At 49.0% G+C, this 17717-nt stretch overlaps 3 protein-coding genes across 3 annotated transcripts; 2 read left to right on the forward strand and 1 right to left on the reverse strand.

The window, feature by feature from the left end:
• The first annotated feature begins 1352 nt into the window (after positions 1-1352).
• Tmed6 (transmembrane p24 trafficking protein 6) lies at positions 1353-9106 on the forward strand. Its single transcript, XM_005403560.2, has 4 exons — positions 1353-1841; positions 3155-3281; positions 4823-4971; positions 7559-9106. The coding sequence occupies exons 1-4, from the start codon at positions 1629-1631 to the stop codon at positions 7790-7792; spliced, it is 723 nt and encodes a 240-aa protein (XP_005403617.1). The 5' UTR covers positions 1353-1628; the 3' UTR covers positions 7793-9106.
• Positions 9107-9307: 201 nt separating this feature from the next.
• Nip7 (NIP7, nucleolar pre-rRNA processing protein) lies at positions 9308-11350 on the reverse strand. Its single transcript, XM_005403557.2, has 5 exons — positions 11223-11350; positions 11022-11108; positions 10794-10932; positions 10131-10271; positions 9308-9922 (listed from the first exon to the last, which is right to left on the reverse strand). The coding sequence occupies exons 1-5, from the start codon at positions 11276-11278 to the stop codon at positions 9803-9805; spliced, it is 543 nt and encodes a 180-aa protein (XP_005403614.1). The 5' UTR covers positions 11279-11350; the 3' UTR covers positions 9308-9802.
• Positions 11351-11476: 126 nt separating this feature from the next.
• Positions 11477-17650, forward strand: Cog8 (component of oligomeric golgi complex 8). Its single transcript, XM_005403555.2, has 5 exons — positions 11477-11944; positions 13370-13577; positions 14463-15290; positions 16670-16838; positions 17147-17650. Exons 1-5 carry the CDS (start codon positions 11550-11552, stop codon positions 17446-17448), a joined length of 1902 nt encoding a protein of 633 aa, XP_005403612.1. The 5' UTR covers positions 11477-11549; the 3' UTR covers positions 17449-17650.
• The last annotated feature ends 67 nt before the right edge of the window (positions 17651-17717 follow it).

A 17717-nucleotide genomic window follows, 5' to 3' on the forward strand; every position in this document is an offset into this window, starting at 1 on the left:
CCCCCCCCCGCCCCGAACCCCACGGCTGGGCATGGGATTAATGCCTGTAATGGGACTAATGTGTGTAATCCCAGCACACTGGGAGACTGAGGCAGAATGATTACAAGTTCAAGCTCAGCCTGGGCAAATTAGTAAAGCCCTGTCTCAGAAAAGGTCTAGGGAGGGCCGGGCATGGTCGCACATGCCTGTAATCCCAGCACTGGGTAGGCTGAGGCAGGAGGATCGCTGTGAGGTATATTTTTGTTGTTTTTTTTTGTTTGTTTGTTTTTTGGTTTTTCTCCAGTACCAGGAACTAAACTCACGACCTTGCGCTTTCCAGGCAGGCACTTTGCTGCTGAACTAAATCCCCAGCCCCCTCGCTGTGAGTTTGAGGCCAGCCTGGGTTACAAAGTGAGCTCAAGGCCAGTCTGAATTGCATAGCGAGACCCTGTCTCAAAAAGACAAAAAAAAAGAGAAAAGGTCGGGATGTGGCTCAGTATGAAAACCGTGGGGTTCAATCCCCACTACTAACAAAAAAATAGTAATAATCATCCGGACTCTAGCCCTGTCAGCTGTGCTTGTGGGGCTGAGTAACTCACTTTAGTCTGACACAGCAGATCACATTACCGTGCCTCCTGTGTAGCGCTGCAGCGAGGATAAAATCAGGTGGAAGACGCAGGTAGACATCTTACCTCAGTGCCTGCCACTCAGTGGGCGCTGATGTCATGAACAGAAAGAGCTAGGGTTCAAACAATGTAACAGTGCTCCAGTGGGTTAAATGGCTTTTCTTTCCCTCTGTGGGTGCGAAATAAAAGAAACAAAGCCTGAGGGCTTGAACAGTATCCTGAACAGGCTTTGGGTAGCTTTTTTTAAATTTTATTTTTATGGGTAGCTTCCGATGAATGTATAAGGTAGGGGTTGGCAGAAACCAGGACAGTCAGTGCAGGGGGCTTTAAACTTTGTGCGGTAGTTACATGCTGTGGTTTGCTCTAAGCCAGACTGGATAGAAATCTGTTGGAATAGGTGTGGCTGTAGGTATTTGATAGTAGCAACAGGTATTACCTATCAGTTTGATACAAGAGAAACATTTCCCCAGCCAACTAGTTAGTATATTCAGATGGCTGTAAAGGAATTTACCCAATATATAGCCCTCAAGAAGCAAGAACTGAAAGACGGTAGCTCAAAGAATTGATGTAGATCTCTTCCTAAGCAGTGGATTCTACCTTCAAGCACGCATGGGATAGGTTTGGTAAGCCACTGAGTTTGGGGGTTTTTTTGTTTTTTGGTACTGGGGAATGAACCCAGAGCCTTTACACTGAGCTACATCCCCAGCCCTTTTTAACATTTTAAAATGAAACAGGGTCTTGTTAAGTTGCTCAGACTGGCCTTGAACTGGTGACCCTCCTGCCTCAGCCTTCCAGAGAGCTGGGAGTACAGAATGCTAAGCTACTGAGTTTTCAAGGTAAAAGCAAAAATTTCCTGTTACCTGAACATAGGTGTGTGGCAGTTCTGTTATGGAGTATCTATGCGTGGCCCTGAGTTGGTCTACATGTGATTTGCGGAGTTAATGATTAGCCCAGCAGTTGTCTGAGCGACTTATTTCCACGAGGCTGCAAGTATTTCATCTGCAGAAGAGGACAGAAGGCACCATGGCCCTTTCGCGCCTTTGGGCTGGGCTGGTAGTTCTGAATCTAGTGACAGCTGCTAGGAGCCAGAAGACAGCGCCTTTAAGTGGCTCTGGGGAACAGCCGCTCTTCCGCGAGGCTGATCGCCACGACTTCGCCATCATGATCCTCCCAGGGGGCACAGAGTGCTTTTGGCAGTTTGCCCACCAGGATGGATACTTCTACTTCAGCTATGAGGTACATGGGTTCATGCTGGGGCATTTTTTTCCTTTCATAAAGTTACTCAGGTTTAGACAAAAGCAAGTTCTGATTGTCTATTACACTGTGATTCCCACCTCTGAATGAAGTGTGGACCGACAGCTTGAAAGAAACTCGGTCACCAACGGAATCTCAAACATATGGCGTGGGCTCGCACACTGCGGCCTGCAGGTGCGCGCTCACAGCTGTGGGACAGCTGGTGCCTCTCCCTGGGGTGCCGGCACTTCCTTAAGTTTGGGGGTTAGAGAAAGGACACCCTCTTAAAATATTTTTTAAAAATATAGACAGTACGGAATTCATACGAAAAAGTCACAACTTTGAAGACAGACACAGATTGTAAGAAAACTGCTTTAGTGGATGGTGGGGGAGCGACATCTGCTTTCCTGTCTTCCAGGGAACCCGGCACACTGGGGGCGCACCTAGGAAGATAAAAGTGTTTAAGCTCTCTGTCCCTAGGTGAGGGAACGTCATCCGTTCTGTGGATGACACGGTTTGAGGGTGGTGACTCAAAGGCAGAGGCTGTTCCTTTTCTTAGTTTATCTTAGAAACCTGCTAGCTTAAACAAAAAACAAAATAAAACAAAACAAAACAAAAAAGGGGCTGGGGATTTAGCTCAGTGGCACAGCGCCTGCCTGGCAAGCACAAGGTTGTGAGTTTGATTCCCGGTACCGGAAAAAAATAAAAATAAACAAAACAAATAGAAATCTGCTAGCTTTCCAATTTTTGTTTACATAGTGATAGACTGTGTTGGTCCTACTCCATTCCATTGCAACTTAAAATTTATTGTAACCTATCAGAGCTTTTTCTTATCTCTGAATTTTATCAGAGCAGTAGCTACTAGTCAGCTCACCGTAGCTTGGGCTTATCAAGATCCAGCTTGGAGACATGTCCACGGAGTGCCTGTTATAGGCCGGGCCTGCCAAGTAAGCGGATACCCAGATCGGAGAGAGCTCAAAACCCAAGCAGGTTCAGCCAAGATCTTTACGGGCAGAAGTGTGCAGCCCAGCTGGTCCACACCAGCTGTGTGGTCCGACATGTTTTCCTCCTCAACGGAGCTTTGGCGTTCTGGGTGATTTTTGAGGCCTGCTGTACTCGCATTGCAGAACCCTGAGCGCTGATGTGGCTTACCCACAATGCCGTGAGTGGGCAACATTAAAGGCCTCCTCAATGCCGAAGTCCTTGGAAGAGGGCGGACGGGGGTACCAACCCAGACAGACCGCTGCTGAGTGTCGTGGGGTGTCAGTCTTAGAAGCTGGTGTCACAGAGCCTTCTGCCCTCCTGTGTCTTGGCAGGTGCAGCGGGTACTGGGGATGTCACGCGACTGGCACGTTGCTGCCACAGCACACACCCCGCGGGGTTTCCTCATAGAAACCTCCCAGGACGTTCGGGGCCAGATTAACTTCTCCACCCGAGAATCAGGTCTGTTTTCATCCCTATGACTAACGTCATAGTCAGGTTCTGCGAAATGGGGGAAATAGTGAAGGACTGTACATAGAGATGGTGACGCGGAAGAAAATATCAGTACCAAACCCAGTGTTCCTGGAGAGCGCTAAAGACATCAAGCTGCAGTCCGATAGCAGCAGTTGGAGGACAGAGAGCATCAGAAGTTCGAGGGCAGCGCAGGCAATTTAGGAGCTCCTGTCTTCAAATAATGTAAAGGGTTGTGAGGGCTGGGGATACAGCTCAGAGGCACAGTGCCTGCCTGGCAAGTGCAAGGTTGTGAGTTCGATTCCTGGTGCCAAAAAAATAAAATAAAAAAGAGCTAGAGCTCGGCGTGGTAGTGTACATCCGTAATCCCAGCACTTGGAAGGCTGAGGCATGAGGATTCTCATGAGTTTTTGGCCAACCTGGGCTACACGGTGAGTTCAAGGCCCGCCTAAACTGCATGGCAAGACCCTGCCTCAAAAAAGCAAAAAATAAAAATAAAGAAAAAGTGCTGTGGATGTAGCTCAGCAGTCCCTGGTCAATCGCACACTGTCCCCATCGCTAATGATGTACAAGGAACAGGCAAATTCTATCTTATCTTCCACTCAAATCTGTTGAGTAGGAGAGCCTTAACAAGAGACACGGGAATTACAGATTGGAATGGCGGGGGTGGGGGACAGGTTTCCCACCCAGCACAGAACTAAAGATACTGATATTAGTAAATTTATTTTATTTCAAGGAGAATTAAAACAAAAGAATAATAGCAAAATGTCAACATAAACAAAAAAGCAAAGCAAAAACAATAAGAATTATAGTCTTGGAACAAAATGATAGGAATTAACAGTGGTTGTTATATTACATATTTTTGTCTTCATCAAAGTTGGTCAGATTACCAGATGTAAGAATAGTTTTTTTGTTGTTTGTTTTTTTTTTGGTAACAAGGTCTTGCTGTATAGTTCAGGCTGGCCTTCAACTAGCAGCAATCCTCCCGCCTCAGCCTCCCAAGTGTTGGGATTATAGGCGTGAGCCACTACACCTGGCTTTATTAGTAATATTTATTACAATAAGTTTCAGGTAAGATCAGTGCCCTCCATGTTAAAAATGGATCTTTGCACTTTCTAAGTGAAAAAAAGGAGCCATAGTAGCAATTTGAAAGCTGGGAGCCAGATGTGGTACACACCTATAATTCCAGCACTCTGGAGGCTGAGGCAGGAGGATTGTGAGTTCAAGGCTATAGTTCAAGTTCATAGTAAGACTCTGTCTCAACCCCCTCACACACACACACAAAAAAAAAAGCTGGGGAAAAGACATCTGCAAGAAAACCTTAAAATAGGGTGGGAGAGCAGGGTGTGGTTGCGCACACCTCTAATCCCAGCACTTGGGAGGCTGAGGCAGAAGGACTGCCACTTCAAGGCCAGCCTGGGCTACATAGTGAGTTCAAGGCCAGCCTGAACTGCATGGTGAGACCCTGTCTCAAAAAAAGGGGCTGGGAATGAGAAACCAAAGATTCACTAATGATCTAAGAATTCCTACAGGTTACTATCAGCTTTGTCTAAAAAATCAGCAAAATCACTTCAGTTCTATGCACGTCTACCTCAACTTTGGAGTCTTCTATGAGGGGCCTGAGACAGACCACAAACAGAAGGGAAGAAAACAGCTGAATGACACCCTCGACGCAATTGAGGTAATGAGTTGTGGAAGACACACACGATGGGAACTAATTTTAAATTTGGATAACAAAAAAAAATTTGGTGGAGTGGAAGGGGAAGAAAAAGAATTGGAACTGGTAGATACAGGTACCAATCCCCTACAGTACATGCAAGCACTATGTACTGCAAATGTATTATCCTAATAAAAGTTTTCTACAAAGATTAAAAATTATGGGAACAATATCCTTTGAGGGCTCATAGAGGTAAAAATCCAAACAAGCAAGGGAATTTGAATCCTTTCATAAATTTGTTTTTTGAGACAGGGTCTCACTATGTAGTTCAGGCTGGCCTTCAACGCACTGCAGTCCTCTTGCCTCAGCCTCCAGGGTGCTGGGATTACAGCTATGCACCGCCACACTGACATTCTTTCATAAATTCTTTTTTTTTTGTACAGGAATTGAACTCAGGACCTTGCGTTTGCCAGGCAGGTGCTGTGCTGTTGAGCTATATCACCAGCCCTCTTTTATAAATTTTTATGACTTGAATTTCTCCTGTTTTATACCATGACCTGGAAAATTATGGCTCACAGGCCAAATCTGCCCTACTGTGTTTTTTGTTTCGTTTTTGAGATAGAATTCATACACCACACGATTTACTAAAAAGTGTTTATTTACATGGTTAAACAGACATTTCCACCATCTAATCCAGAATAATTTTATCACCCCCAAAAGAAACCTTGTTCCCACTAGGAATTCTCCATTCCCTCATGACCCTCCAGCCTTGGCAATAACTATTCCACTTTGTTTCTTTTTTTTTTTTTTTAAATAAAAGGAGGAAAACATTAACAGACAGACAACCTTTTACAAAATAGCAGACCAGTACAGACAATACAGAGTTACAAACAAAGTGGTAAGAAATTAACAATGCTTGTTGTATTACATATTGATATCTTCACAGTGGTTTCAAAAATATGGAGAGCTTCACGAATTTGCGTTTCATCCCTGTGCAGGGGCCATGCTAACCTTCTCCGTATCGTTCCAATTTTAGTATATGTGCTGCCGAAGCGAGCACCCCATTTTGTTTCTATAGGTTGACCTATTCATTTTTTCTATATATTTCATACAGATTAAATCATACGTGTGCCCTTTTGTAATTGATATTTTCCACTTAAGTGTTTTGTTTTGTTTAGTTTTTCTTCTGGTACCAGGAATTGAACTCCCGACCTTGTGCTTGCCAGGCAGGCGCTGTGCCGCTGAGCTAAATCCCCAGCCCCTCCACTGAAGTTTTTAAGATTTATCCAAGTACCCTGTATCAGTACTTTGTTCTTTTTATGGCTGAATGATATCCTACTATATGCACATACATTGTATTTATCAACCCATCAGCTGATGGACATAGGGTTGTTTCCTCCTTTTGGTTATCACAAGGCTGCTGTGAATAATTGAATACACGCTCGTGTTGATTTTTTTTGTCTTTTTGAGACAGGGTCTCGCTATGCAGTTCAGGCTGGGCCTTGAGCTCACTTTGTAGCCCAGGCTGGTCTTAAACTCGCAATGATCCTTCTGCCTCAGCCTCCCGAGTGCTGGGATTACAGGCATGAGCCACCACGCCCAGCAGTGTTTTCATTTCTGTATTCCTAAAAGTGGAATCACTGGGTCCTACCTTTGTGAAGAGCTGCCAGACTTCCCACAGGCTAAACCTTTCACACTCTCGTCAGCAGTGTGAGGCTTCAAACCACCCCACACTGTGACCCTGCTTGCTGACCACAGGCATACTGGTGGGTACGAAGTGGCATTCTGCGGTACGAGTTACACTTCCCCAACAATAGTAACCGTCTTTTCACATACATATTGACATTGGTATATCTTTACTTTGGGGAAATGCCTGTCAAACCCTTTGCCCATTTCCAAGTTGGGTTTTTGGGCTGGGGATCTGGCATTTGGCTCAGTGGTATAGAACTTGCTCTGGGTTTGATCCTCAGACCGTCCCCGCCAAATCAGAGTGGTTTTATTGATACGTTCTGGGTAAGTCCCTTATCAGATGCAGGATTTGCACTGCAGACAGAAGGCATCGTTTCAAAGGTAATGAAGGGCCGAATTCCTGTCTAAAACTACGATCTTCTGGAAGAGCTCTCTAGTTTGAACACTAGTTTTTCATTATTAAAAATAACCTTGACTTGTTGGCATTGTGACATCTGGCTGCAATCCCGGCTACCAGGGAGGCTGCGGCAGGAGGAGCCAAGTTCAAGGCCAGCCGGAGTAACTTAATGAGACCCTTCTCACAACAAAAAATTGAAAAAGGGCTGGGGGTATAGTTCATTTGGTGAATCTATGTGAGGCCCCGGGCTCCATCCCCATTACCGAGAAAATACGACTTTCTGGGCTAGCAGCGTATCTCAGTAGCAGGTCACTTGCTTCGCATTTGTAAAGCCGAGGTTATTTCAGCCACGCAAGGGACTGAATCTAGGGCCTTGCACACGCTAGGCAAGTACTCTACCACTGAGCTACATCACCAGCCAAAATACTAACCTTCAAAAGCTGTGATCGTGTTAAAGGTAGGTTGGTGCTGCTGCGCGCTCGGAGGACAGATGCAGGAGGGACGCCTTTATTTTCTCTCCCGCAGGAGAGTGCACAAAGGGTGCAGAGCAACGTCTTTCACATGTGGCGATTCTACAACTTTGCGCGGATGAGGAAGATGACGGACTTTTTCCTTCTTCAGTCAAACTATAACTATGTGAACTGGTGGTCGATAGCCCAGAGCCTGGTTATTGTTCTGTCTGGGATCTTGCAGCTGTATTTTGTGAAACGTCTCTTCAATGTTCCAACAACAACTGACACAAAAAAGCCAAGATGCTAAGCGGACTAGAGACTTGGGCTTTTCTGCTGGGGTGGTGCTTTGCCAAAGCTTTCGTTAGCTCAGCTTTGCAAGATTAGAAAAAATTAATATTTGAGTCCACTGTGCTTATCAATAGTGGTAAAACAGCAGTAAGTCATAAAAATGTAAACATTGAGATTGGCTATATCTGAGGTATGTATCAACACCTTCCTGGTGGCTTGATCCACCGGGGGAACAGAGTGGCAGAGACATACAAATTACCGCCCCGTGGTGACTGTTAAACATGTAAGATTAAAATACTGTTTATCAGACAGCAGCCCCTGAGCTTCACTGATTCCACTGACCGGGGAACAGAAGCGCTGGGAGCGAAAACTGAAAAAAGGTGGGACAGAAGCAGGTTTGCTTGCAGAGAATAACAGGAATTAATAGAATGCCTTTTTGTAGTTTAATGTATTTTATTTTTAAAGATGTAAACATTTGAAAAAAAAAAAGACGTAAACATTTGAATTAAAAATGATATACAGTATACTGATTTAAGGAATTGTTTTACAACACAGGTGGTCTAAGAAATTTTTGGCTGTGAGATATCTTTTAAAAATGTTTTATTATGTGATCGTTATGTATATCTAAACCGTACCAATAAAATGTAAGTTTAAAATGTTTTATTCTAAAAATAATTTTGGGAAGAATGAAGGAGCTGAATTATAATTTCATAGTCTCTAGTGCTTTTGGTTCAGTCTAGTCATGTAAAGAGGGGTTCCTAAGAGAAACGTTTTATGAAATCAAAGTGATGAAAAGAACATTTCAGCCTGGGCGCATCTCATCCATGAGAAAGATCATTAAAAAATCAGGTAAGAAACAATAAAATCATGTTACGTTAGGGTCCTATGCGTAGTAGTAGACATATGTAATATAAAAATAACTAACATTTATTCAGCACCTCTCATTTGCCAGGCATTGTAGTAGATGCTTAACAATCATGATTTCTGATCCTAAAAACCATTCCTAGGCTGATGGTTTAAGGTTTTTTTCTTAAATAGAAAAAGAAGAAAATGCTTATTAAAGTTGAATGACTCCCTCCAAAGTGACAGAACTGGGAGGCAGAACTGGGGTTTAAATAGAAGTTTTTCTTCTACACATACAACACTTACTGTATGTAAAAACAGCAGAATAAATTGCACTTACTCTAAGGACCAAAATGTATAATAGGTATTTGGAAATGGGAAGAAAATTTTCAAGTAGGGGAACAATAGAGGGGGGTGGGGAAAAGGAAAGAACGGACAAGAAAAAAGAGAATAGAAGGAATAGAAATAAAACTTGTAAATAAGCAGGGGTAGAGGGGTTGAAGGGAGGTGGGGGGGATGGGAAAAAAGCAAGATATATCATGTACAGGTACAAATTCCCTATGATGAATGTTATCGTTATGTACATCTAAAATGTACCGATAAAAAAAATTACACTTACTAATGGAGCCAAATTCCACTTGTAAAATTTGAGACATGGGTTACTATTCTCTCTCTTTTTTTGAGACAGGGTCTTGCTATGTAGCCTCGGCTGGTCTTGAACTCAGCCTTCCGAGTGCTGAGATTACTGGCGTGCACCGCCACGCCTGGCCTGGGTAACTATTCTTATAGTCTAATATCTTTCATGATATTCATAAAAAAAGTCCACTGTGTTTTCATCGTGAGTCTGGAAAACAAAATGTTATCACAGATAACAATGATAAGCTACTCTAGTCCTTGGTTCCAATGATTCAGAATGTATCATTCAGAACAAGAAGCCCTCTCATTCAAATATAAAAATGATTCAAATCTAGAATAAGAGTATTCTACTTAGTCACAAACACAAAGATCTGAAACCTCACTTCTGAGGCATTTCTGCACAGTAAGAATGCAGCTGCACTTGTTAGTATAAGAGTATTAAACTAAGAAGTCCTTTTAGAGGTCACAGTGGTGACAAAATTCCACACGATGGAGGCAGGAAGCCAAGGGAGGTCCTTCCACACTGCTAAGTCCTTGCGATGACTTCATTTTAAGTCAATGTCTCTTCATGCCGTATGTATTCCCCAATGTCTGCTTGATGAAATACCACAATCGCCATAGGGTCTACTTTCCTGCAGTCTTGTGTAGACTTTGCTGCTACCCCAAAACCCTGGGATTCAAAGGAAAAGAGACTGATACCCTCAAGTCATTCAATAAGCCCATGGGGAGCCAGCAAAGATGAAAAACACAGTTTTTGTCTTGGAGAAATTCAAAGGGTGCCGAGAAGTGAGTCTCCGAGGCACACAGGTATAAAATATATGCTTCAATTTAAAAAAGAAGAAGTACTCGGTTTTCCTAACACCGCCATCTCTACTCACCAGAGGGACGTCGGCCATGGAGTACACTACCACTCCCTGGTACTGAGAAGTGTTCTCAGTGATCTGGCCCAGACCGGATTTCAATACGTGGTTTCCATACAGGAAGGACTGCTCTGCTCCAGGCTTTATCCACACTTTGTACTGTAAGAAAGAGAAAGTCCAAGAGGCAAGAAATGCTAAGTTATAACCCTGCAGATAAAGTAGCTGCCGGTTCAGGGGTTAATTTCTCAAAAGAACTTGGGCAGAGAGCAGAAAGGAGACAACGAGAGATCGGTAGGCATGTTACCCTCAAACAATCCGTGCCCTGCACAGCACCGCCATGAAGTTTCCCCAACTTTACAGTCCTCCATGGACGGTCTGAGTCTGGACCGCAGAATCCTCCCTCCTTGCTGCCACTCATGTGCCTTTTCTTTCTTTTTTTGTCTCGCTATGCAGTTCAGGCTGGCCTTGAGCTCACTTTGTAGCCCAGGCTGGTCTCGAACTCGCAGCGACCCTCCTGCCTCAGCCTCCAGAGTGCTGGGATTACAGGCGTGCGCCACCACGGCCGGCTTGTCGCCTGCTCTCTGATCGGCAGCGGCAAGCACTCCAATCCCACCGCGGGCCGCGAGCCCCGGAAACTCGCCCTGCGGACCCTGCCCTCACCCTGGCTTCCGCCCCACGAACCTTGGCATAGGGCGCCAAGTAATCCAGGGCCGTCACGTGCAGCCGGAACTTGTGCGTCTTGGTGAATTTCCCGAAGCAGGTCCCCAGGGACACCAGCTTGTCCCCGGAGATGCTGGCGGCCAGCTTCAGCGTCTTCTCACTGGAGGGACGACGGGGAGCAGGGCTGCAGCCGCGGGGCGATGCCAGCACCCAGGCCTCCCCCCACTCCCGGCCCGCGCGCCGGCGCACCTCACGTAGTACACCCGGTCGCTGTGCAGCCTGAAACAGTAGGTGCCGTCGGGCCGCTCAACCAGCAGCTGAAGGTTCTCCCCGATGCTGAAGGCAAAAAGGGGGCTGGAGGCCGCGCCCGAGCCGACACGACTCGGCCCCGCGCCCGCATCCCACCCAACCCCCACCACACACACTCCCTCGTCCTCCCGGCGCTCCTACTATTTTGCGATTTTCTCAAACATCACACGGGTCTCCTCTTCGGTTAAAGGCCGCATTTTCCCGGCGGGTCCCGAACTCCGGATCCTCGTGTCTCGGTGGCCGGAAGCGGAAGTTGGCCGCCGGCTACTCCCTGGAAACCCCAAAGCCTGCCTCTCTAGCGCCAATGTACTCGTTGCTCACGCTAGCGACCTCTGCCGTGGAGGACTGCCGGAGGCCGAAAGCCAGCCAGATGAAAAACCATAGAGACGGGAAATGTGCCCCAGCTGCTTCCGGCCGTAGATGCGGGACAGCGCCCTCTGAAGGGGACTTGACACTGTTGCCAGGAAGATGGCGGCGGCAGATACTTTCCCATCCTCAACTCCGGCATCGGCCGTGGCGGCGGCCACGTCAGCGGCTCTCGGGGAGGTGGAAGATGAAGGGCTCTTGGCATCTCTGTTCCGGGATCGCTTCCCTGAGGCCCAGTGGCGGGAGCGGCCCGACGTGGGCCGATATCTCCGAGAACTAAGCGGCTCGGGGCTGGAGCGGCTGCGGCGCGAGCCCGAGCGCCTGGCGGAGGAGCGAGCGCAGCTGCTGCAGCAGACGCGCGACTTGGCCTTCGCCAACTACAAGACCTTCATTCGCGGCGCCGAGTGCACCGAGCGCATCCACCGCCTCTTCGGAGACGTGGAAGCGTCGCTTGGTCGCCTGCTCGACCGCTTGCCCAGCTTCCAGCAGAGCTGCAGGTGCGGCCAGCGCCAGAGGGGTCTGATGTGTTGATAGCCCACAAGTAGCGGGGTAGAAATAGCGAAGCCGTAGCGCATACCGGGTGCGGGGCTCGCAACAGCCTTCGAGGTAGATACTGCCATGCCCGTGTTACAGAGAAAGTGGCCACATATAGAGGTTAGTGATTTGCCCAGGAAGCCAGCCAGTGAGTTTCCAAGACAGAATTGGAACCTGGGAACGCGTCCCTGCCCCTAGGGCTGTTGTGAGTACTAAATAAAAGGAATCTGCACAACACACTGGGTTTGACATAGCTCACGCTATTTGTGCACATTTATGTAAGTGTATCAGACTAGGGATTATCTGATCCAGAATTTCCATTGATAGGAGGCTGATAGGAAAATTCTCTCGTTGTGGGACAGCAAAAATCAGAAAGACCTTCCGTAGATTCTCAGTACAGTTTTTTTATTCCTACCATCCAGCGTTTCATGATTCAAGTTTAATTTTTTGTTCGAGCCTTTAATATTTGACCACTGATTTTTGTATTTTCCATGACCCAAAAGATTTCATAAAGCAGGTCTTTATTGTAGAGAAGAAATGGTAGGCCAGGCTTGGTGGCGCATGCCTGTAATCCCAGCACTCAGGAGGCTGAGGCAGGAGCATCACTGTGAGTTCGAGACCAGCCTGGGCTATAAAGTGAGGTCAAGGCAAGCTTGAACTGCACAGCGAGACCCTGTCTCAAAAAAGACAAAAAAAAAGAAAGAAAAAGAAAATGACAATAGCTTTTGTTTCAGACTGCTACACAGGTTTCCCTGGGTAGTCTGTGGCTGGGGATATAGCTCAGTGGCACAGTGCCTGCCTAGCAAGCAGGAGGTCCTGAGTTCGATTCCTGGTTCCAAAAAAAAAAAAATAGACATACCCTGTGTAGTTTGTGCTTGAGACAGGGTATCACTATGTAGTATAGGCTGGCCTTGCACTGGCTTATGTAGCCCAGGTTGGCCTTGAACACACAGCAGTCCTGCCTCAGCCTCCCGAGTGCTGGAATTACACGCGTGCACCACCCTGCCTGGCTGTGGTATAATCTTGAACAAGCTGCTTAACCTTTCTGGCATCACAGCTTTCCTCTTGATATAGTGGCACATCCATATAATGCCAGCCACTTGGGAGGCTGAGGCAGGAAAATCACAAGTTTGAGCCCAGCCTGGACAACTTAGTGACTTAATGGGGACATTTCTCAAAAGGGTGGGTGGGAGCTGGGCATGTAACTCAGTGCAGAGGCCCTGGGTTCAATGCCTCGTACAGCCAGAAAAGAAAAAGTTTCCTCAAGCGTACTAGCGCTAATAATGATGTGAGGGTTATATGGGGGAAACCTTCGGCCCAGTGCTCCAAGATGGGTGAGGTTTGGGTGCAAATCAGTAAGGTCCCGGTGTTTTCCTGATTGCCTGTAGGAACTTTGTGAAGGAAGCCGAGGAGATCAGTTCCAACCGCCGGATGAACACCCTGACTCTAAACCGGCACACAGAAATCCTGGAGATTCTGGAGATTCCTCAACTCATGGACACGTGTGTCCGGAACAGCTATTATGAAGAGGCCCTGGAGCTTGCAGCCTATGTTCGCAGACTGGAAAGGAAATACTCCACCATCCCTGTCATCCAGGTAGCCATGTTTGTGTTCTTGGATCATTCATTCGGTCGTGGTGCCTGAACCCTTGGGGAGAAACCTTTGCATGTTTCCCAGCGGCTTCTGCCAGTCAGGCAGGCCTGAATAGGAAACGTGAGTTCATTCACGTAGCTGCGTAGTCAAAGGTGTGTATTAGTCCTATGCCAGGCGCTGGTGCTGGGGATGCGGCGTGACAGGGCAGGCAGGTGTGGCTCTCATGAAGCTTTCCTTTTAGTGTAGGTCTGATAGTTGACAAATAAATACGATCATTTCAGAGACTGGTAAGTGTCTGAAGAAAATAAACCAGGGAATGGGGCGGAGAAAAACCAAGATGGGCTCCTTGGTGGTGTGGTCAAGGGAAGCCATTCTAGAGCGGCAACAAGCTGAGACCTACTGATGAGAAGGCACCCTCACTTGCCGATCTGGGGAAAGCAGACCCGACAGTGGGGAGAACAAGTGCAGGGAGGAGTCAGGAGAAGGTCGGGTGTGTTTGCCGAGCGTGGTCGTGCATACGTGTGATCCCAGCACTCGAGAAGCTGAGGCAGGAGGATCTCTGTGAGTTTGAGGCCAGCCCGGGCTACGTACTGAGACCCTGTTTCAAAACCAAAAAAGCAGTTGGGATGTTTAAAGGTCCAAAGTCAGCCAAGGTTCCTGGACTGCACCGAGCCATGCAGAACGTTCGAAGCAGGTGGCACTCGAGAGCCAGGCAAGGCTGGAGGCTGGAGTGAGCAGCTGGAACTTTACTGATTGTAGGGAGAATCCTTGGAGGGCTGTGAGCATGGTAGGCAAGAGCACTCCACGACCAGATCCATTTACTAGGTGAGGAAGCCATGGGGATGTTCGCCCAGGCTCAGGGTTAGCGACTCACTCCCGTCTCCTCAGGGCATCGTGAACGAAGTGCGCCAGTCCATGCAGCTGATGCTGAGCCAGCTGATCCAGCAACTGAGGACCAACATCCAGCTCCCCGCCTGCCTCCGCGTCATCGGCTACCTGCGGCGCATGGACGTCTTCACGGAGGCCGAGCTGAGGGTGAAGTTCCTTCAGGCCCGCGACGCCTGGCTCCGCTCCATCCTGACTGCCATCCCCAGCGATGATCCCTACTTCCACGTCACAAAAACCATCGAGGCCTGCCGTGTGCACCTGTTCGATATCATCACGCAGTACCGCGCCATCTTCTCCGACGAGGACCCTCTGCTGCCCCCTGCCACGGGTGGGCCCCCCGTGAACGAGAGCGCCATCTTCCACGGCTGGGTGCTGCAGAAAGTCTCCCAGTTCCTGCAGGTGCTGGAGGCCGACCTCTTCCGGGGGGTGGGCGGCCGCCTGGACTCTCTGCTGGGCCAGTGCATGTACTTTGGGCTGTCCTTCAGCCGCGTCGGGGCTGATTTCCGGGGACAGTTAGCTCCCGTTTTCCAGCGGGTGGCCATCGCCACTTTTCAGAAAGCAATGCAGGAGGCAGTGGAGAAGTTCCAGGATGAAATGAACTCCTACACCCTCATCTCGGCCCCAGCCATCCTGGGCAGCAGTACCGTGCCTGCTGCCGCACCAGCCACTCCGCCAGGCACGCTGCAGCCGCCGATGGTGCTCTTAGACTTCCCGCCCCTTGCCTGCTTCCTCAACAGCATTCTGGTCGCCTTCAACGAGCTGCGTCTCTGCTGCCCTGTGGCGCTGGCACAGAATGTGACGAGGACCTTGGAGGACGCCCTTGCCCAGGCAAGCGCATTCACTGGCTTTCTACTCCCCTGGCCGCCCTCAGTGAACAGTGGGCAGGCTTTTCTCTGAAACCAGTCCTTAGGCAGTGGTGCCTGGGGATGCAGCGCTGACCTGTGGTGTGGTTTCAGTTTTCCTGCTGGGAAGTTCTGATTAGTCCCCCTTCTGGGACCTCAATGAGTCTGTTTAGTAGTTCACCTGTCGTGGTGATTCAGCAGTGTTCATTTTCTGTTGCTTTAAAACAAATCCCCACAAATGCAGCAGCTTAGAGCCGTGCATTATTGCTAGGGGCAGCATGCCTGCTCCTCTGCTCAGGTCTCACGAGGGTGCAGTCAAGGTGCTGGTGGGTCGTGTCGTCTGGAGCTTGGGTCCCTTTCAGGCTCCTGGCTGGTAAGTGTCATCCCTTGCAGCTGTAGCGGTTGCAGGACTGAGGGCCTCTGCTCCCAGAAGCATCTCCTCCACAGGCAGCTGCGGCATGGCATCTTGCTGTGGGAGAGCATCTCCCCTGCCTGAGTCTCTTCTATGTACCCTTTTTTTTATGTCTTTTTGAGACAGGGTCTCGCTATGCAGTTTATGCTGGCCCTGAGCTCACTTTGTAGCCCAGGCTGGTCTCAAACTTGAAACTATCCTCCTGCCTCAGCCTCCTGAGTGCTAGTATGTACCCTTTTCTGAAGGCTCATTTGAGTCACACCCACCCAGGATATGCTTCCTCTTGATTAATTCAGAGTCAGCTGCTTCATTTTCTGTATCTATCACAGACCTGGACCATTCCCATCAGGCACTAAAACCCCGGTGTTCTGCGAATGATTTCATGCTTCTCCACTAGCATGGAACACTGTTAGCAGTGAGGCAAGTTGGGTCAGAAATACATCATGGTGGGGCCGGGAATATAGCTCAGCGGCACAGTGCCTGCCTGGTAAGCGCAAAGTTTTGAGATCGATTCCCAGTACCAAAAAGAAAGAAAACGAAATACATCATGGTGGAGCCAGACGTGGTGGCGCACACACTTGGGAGGCTGAGGCAGGAGGATCGCTGTAAGTTTGAGGCCAGCCTGGGCTACAAAGTGAGTTCAAGCCAACCTGAACTGCACAGTTAAACTTTGTCTCAAAAAGCTCCCCCCCCAAAAAAAAAAAAATCATGGAAGTGACAGAATTGTGAAGACTGAACAAATGCTGGGTTTAAGCAACGTAGTGAGGTACGGTTAGGAATAACAGACTTCATGAAAACCTGAGGGCTGCCCCATCGTGCTCATTTCATGCACTGCTCAGCAACTGAGCTATTCCCTGCAGACCTGGGGGTGGAACCCAGCGCCGGCGCATCCTGGGTAAGCCCTCCACCACTGAGCTACAGCCCGAGCCCTCCATGGTGTTCTTGTCTCTTAGGTAACCAAAATAATCCTGGCTTTCCACCGGGCGGAAGAGGCTGCCTTCAGTAGCGGGGAGCAAGAGCTCTTTCTCCAGTTCTGCACTGTCTTCCTGGAAGACCTTGTTCCTTATTTAAATCGCTGTCTTCAAGTCCTTTTCCCACCAGCTCAGATAGCACAGACTTTAGGTAAGAGAATTTTTTAAAGCTGCTTCACTTGTATGTAATTCTCCTAAGGAAATAACTCATCCATTTGCACAGTTTTCGGTAAATGTGGAGGTATGCAACCATGACCGCCACCCAACCTGATACTACTTTCCACACTGCGGTAACGGGGATGGAACCCCTGCCTCGGGCTCTCAGTGTTGGGGTTCCTTACAGGCGTGCACCACCACATCCTGTGTAATTGTTTGTTCCTCTTCAGTGTGTGAGAGAGAAACATCCGTATTGACTTCTATTAATAACATTTTTCCGTTTCTGTCCCTGCCGTCTGTCAGGCATTCCACCCACTCAGCTCTCCAGGTACGGAAACCTTGGGCGTGTGAACGTCGACGTCGTCCAGGAGCCTCTTGCCTTCATCCTGCCTAAGAGAGAGATGGCCTTCTCCCTAGATGAGCGGGAGGCGGTGCCCGAGCTCACAGCCCCCGCACCCAGGCTGCCTGCGGCGGAGCCCCGCCTGGAGCCCCCAGCTGCGGCCTGCCCTGAGGTTGGGCGGGCGGAGGCCGAGCTCCCGGAGCCGGCAGCGGGGCAGCTGGGGGACGGGGAGCCGCCGGCCGCGCCGCCCGGTGTACAGCCTTAGCTAGCGCTGGGCATGCGCGCTGCGGCGCCTCAGCCCGCGCCAGCCGGGGAGCGGCTCCTAAAGCGGGGTGGCCTCGCCCACGACAGGCTCGAGGGGACTCTGGGAGCACGCTGTCGGGGGCCGGTCCCGTGGGTGATCCGGGCTGCTCCTGTACCCGGCTGAACTGTAATAAAGCTGACCGATGGCCCCAGCCGGAGCGCGACACTGTCCCCCGGAAGGCGAGTGGGAGCGCGTTCCCGGCGGCGGGAGGAGGGGCGGGGCGCCGGCTG

This window comes from Chinchilla lanigera, unplaced genomic scaffold (assembly GCF_000276665.1).
Source record: "Chinchilla lanigera isolate Chin_1 unplaced genomic scaffold, ChiLan1.0 scaffold00083, whole genome shotgun sequence".
In the NCBI taxonomy this organism is placed as follows: domain Eukaryota; kingdom Metazoa; phylum Chordata; class Mammalia; order Rodentia; family Chinchillidae; genus Chinchilla; species Chinchilla lanigera.